Consider the following 2,881-nt stretch of genomic DNA (forward strand, 5'->3'; position numbering starts at 1 on the left):
TGTGTGTGTGTGTGGTGTGGTATGTGGTATGATTGTGTGTGTGTGTGTGTGTGTGTGTGTGTGTGTCTGTGTGTGTGTGTGAGTGTGGTGTGTATGTGGTATATTTGTGTGTATGTGTGTGTGGTGTGTGTGTGTGTGTGGTGTGTATGTGAAGTGTGTGTGGTGTATGTGGTGTGTGTGTGTGGTGTGTATGTGAAGTGTGGTGTGTGTGACCTATGTATGTTGCGTTTGTGGGTGTGGTGCGTGTGGTAGGTGAGGACTGTCCCCCTGGCTGGGGACCCTCGAGTGGGGAGGGACAGGCAACCCTGCTGTGGCCCTGGCCTCCTGCTGTCCCTCGCTTCCTGTGACTCCCCCGTGGACGCCCGCTGGCTGGACCTGCAGCACCTCAACACAGCACAGTGACTGTCGGGGACGTTCGCTGTCCAGGGCAGTTATGAGCCCACGGCTTCGGCGGCTTGGCACCCACGCCCGGTCCTCAGTCCTGTGGGTGCAAGCGGCTGGGCCTGGGGGCGGGACCCAAGCGCGGGCTCTTCAGGGAGGCTCTGGGAGGAACAGTTCCTGGGTGTGCAGGTCGCTGGCAGAGCGGGGCTCCGCCCGGCTGGGCCTGGGTTCCCCGGTGCCCTGGGGGGCGTGGCTTGGTCGGGGTCCCTTTGCGTTGTGGTGGGGTACAGTCCACATGCCCCAGCCGCACTCGCTTCGACATGCAATTTGATGGGTTCTGACCTATGTCTGCCCCGTGGAGCCACCCCACGGGGAACAGTGGACACTGCAGCCCCAGGGCCCCTGCTGCCCCTTGTGGCCCCAGCCACCCGTCCCAGCAGCTCTCCAGGTAGTGACGACCTCGAGTCACTCAGGCGGGCGTTGCCGTGTGGGGCTTCTTGGTGTCCTACTCAAGGCTTGTCCACGCCGGAGTCATCAGCAGTCCCTGGCCCCTGTTCTCTCGCTGCATGGTTCTCCGTGGTGGAGGCCACCACCTGTCCATCTGTTCACCTCGCCACAATGTCAGGGCTGCCCCTGGTTTGGGGCTGTGACAGAGGAAGCCTCCTGAGGGTTCCAGGGAGCCCCACCCCTAGGCCTTCCTGGGCAGCAGGTGCAGGCCAGGTGCAGGGTTGGCCCAGTGGCTTGCACTGCCCTGGAAGGCCACTGGCCACTGGCAGCTGTGTGGCTAAAGAGCCTCGGATGCTGCCGCCACCACGCTCAGCCGAGGACAAGTGTCCGGGCACCGACTCAGACCCAGGGTGGGGGCCACGTGTACAGCCGAGGTGGTGAGATTCCCCCGAGGGACTCAGGACGTGGCAGCACCTAGGTCCCCAGGAAGCCTGGGGCTCGGCAGGAGCTGCTTCCCTGCTGACTGCGTGCCAGCGTGGTTGGGCAGAGGCTGCCCGGGAGCCATCTGCAAGCCTGGCCCAGATCCCGAAGCCGGGAGGGCCCGCCCGTGTGTGCCCCTGGCTGGTGGCAGCAGCTGCTCCGGCTGGGGAGGGCAGAGGAAGGGGCCAGCGCTGCTCTGCGTGGCTCCCGTTGTCCTGGGCCTTTTGTTTCTATGAACCTGGGAAGAGCAAGAGACGGATTGGGCCAGGCTTCGGCCTAGGGGAAGCAGTTTGCTGACCATAACTGTACGCCGCAGGAGAGGAGATAGCACAAGGCGTGATCCTGGTTGGGTGTCCCCAGCACCACTGTCCCAGAGAACAGGCCACAAGGACACTGAGGGCCCAGCGGGAAACAGGGCTGTGTGGCAGGTCAGCCTTAGCTTTGCCGATCGTGGCCACTGGTCCACAGAGGACCTCTCGAGGTCCTCGCTTGGGGGGAGGCCACAGCATTCACAGAGCAGCGTCATGATCAGTGCCATAGACTCTCAGGTGGCTCTGAAAGAGAGGTGATGGAGAGGTCGTGGGAGAGGGAGGGAGAGAGGGGGAAAGGAGACGGGGGAGACGAGGCCGTGGGTGACTGCGATGGCCGTGGTCTGGCTGAAGGCTGTGGGCCCTTCCTGTTGGTGTTTGGTAGATTAAGGGCTGGGAGGGAAGTAAGTGTGGTGGAGCTCTCGGTGGGCAGGGTCTGTGGGTTGCTTAGAATGCTGCGTGGTTGTGTAAGGTTGGGGACTCTCCCCTGGGTGCTGCACCGTCCCCCAGGCCCAGGCTCTCCTTGGGAGCATCCCTGGGGCAGCACAGCCCAGAGTAGGAGGGCAGAGCCTGGGGTTGGAGGCTGACCACAGTCTCTCTGCCTCTCTGCAGTTCAGACCCTCCCTGGCTCAGATTTGGATGGCACTAGCGATGAGAGTGCCCGGCGCCCTGGAAGCAGCCTGGAAAGGGTGAGGCCACTCCCATGACCCTGAGCCTGGGGACCCAGTGCCCTGGGCACCTCCAGTTCCACACACTGTAATCCTAACAGAGCCCCTCGAGGCCCATGCCTCGCCCCATGCCCTGTCCACCCTGTGCTCGAACACACAGCCTTTGTGTTCTGTGCACGTCCATCCCATATCCTCTCTGCTCATCCACCCCATGTCCTCTGTGCACACCCATCCCATGTCCTCTGTGCACATCCACCCCGTGTCCTCTGCATGCCTACCCCGTGTCCTCTGTGCACACCCACCCCATGTCCTCTCTGCTCGTCCACCCCATGTCCTCTCTGCACATCCACCCCGTGTCCTCTGCATGCCCACCCCATGTCCTCTGTGCACGTCCACCCCATGTCCTCTCTGCACATCCACCCCGTGTCCTCTCTGCTCATCCACCTGGTATCCTCTGTGCACGTCCACCCCGTGTCCTCTGCATGCCCACCCCGTGTCCTCTGCATGCCCACCCCGTGTCCTCTGTGCACGTCCACCCCGTGTCCTCTGAATGCCCACCCTGTGTCCTCTGCACATCCACATCTTGTCCTCTCTGCA

At 62.9% G+C, this 2,881-nt stretch overlaps 1 protein-coding gene across 1 annotated transcript in view; it reads left to right on the plus strand.

Annotated features, from left to right (window-relative positions):
* Col18a1 (collagen type XVIII alpha 1 chain) overlaps positions 1 to 2,881 on the plus strand; it is a 47,365-nt gene that overhangs the window by 20,015 nt on the left and 24,469 nt on the right. Inside the window, 2 exon segments of the mRNA XM_048803954.1 lie at positions 2,017 to 2,050; positions 2,205 to 2,305. Of these exon segments, the coding sequence (XP_048659911.1) occupies positions 2,017 to 2,050; positions 2,205 to 2,305 (135 nt within the window).

Source organism: Marmota marmota, unplaced genomic scaffold, assembly GCF_001458135.2.
Source record: "Marmota marmota marmota unplaced genomic scaffold, marMar, whole genome shotgun sequence".
Lineage (NCBI taxonomy): Eukaryota > Metazoa > Chordata > Mammalia > Rodentia > Sciuridae > Marmota > Marmota marmota.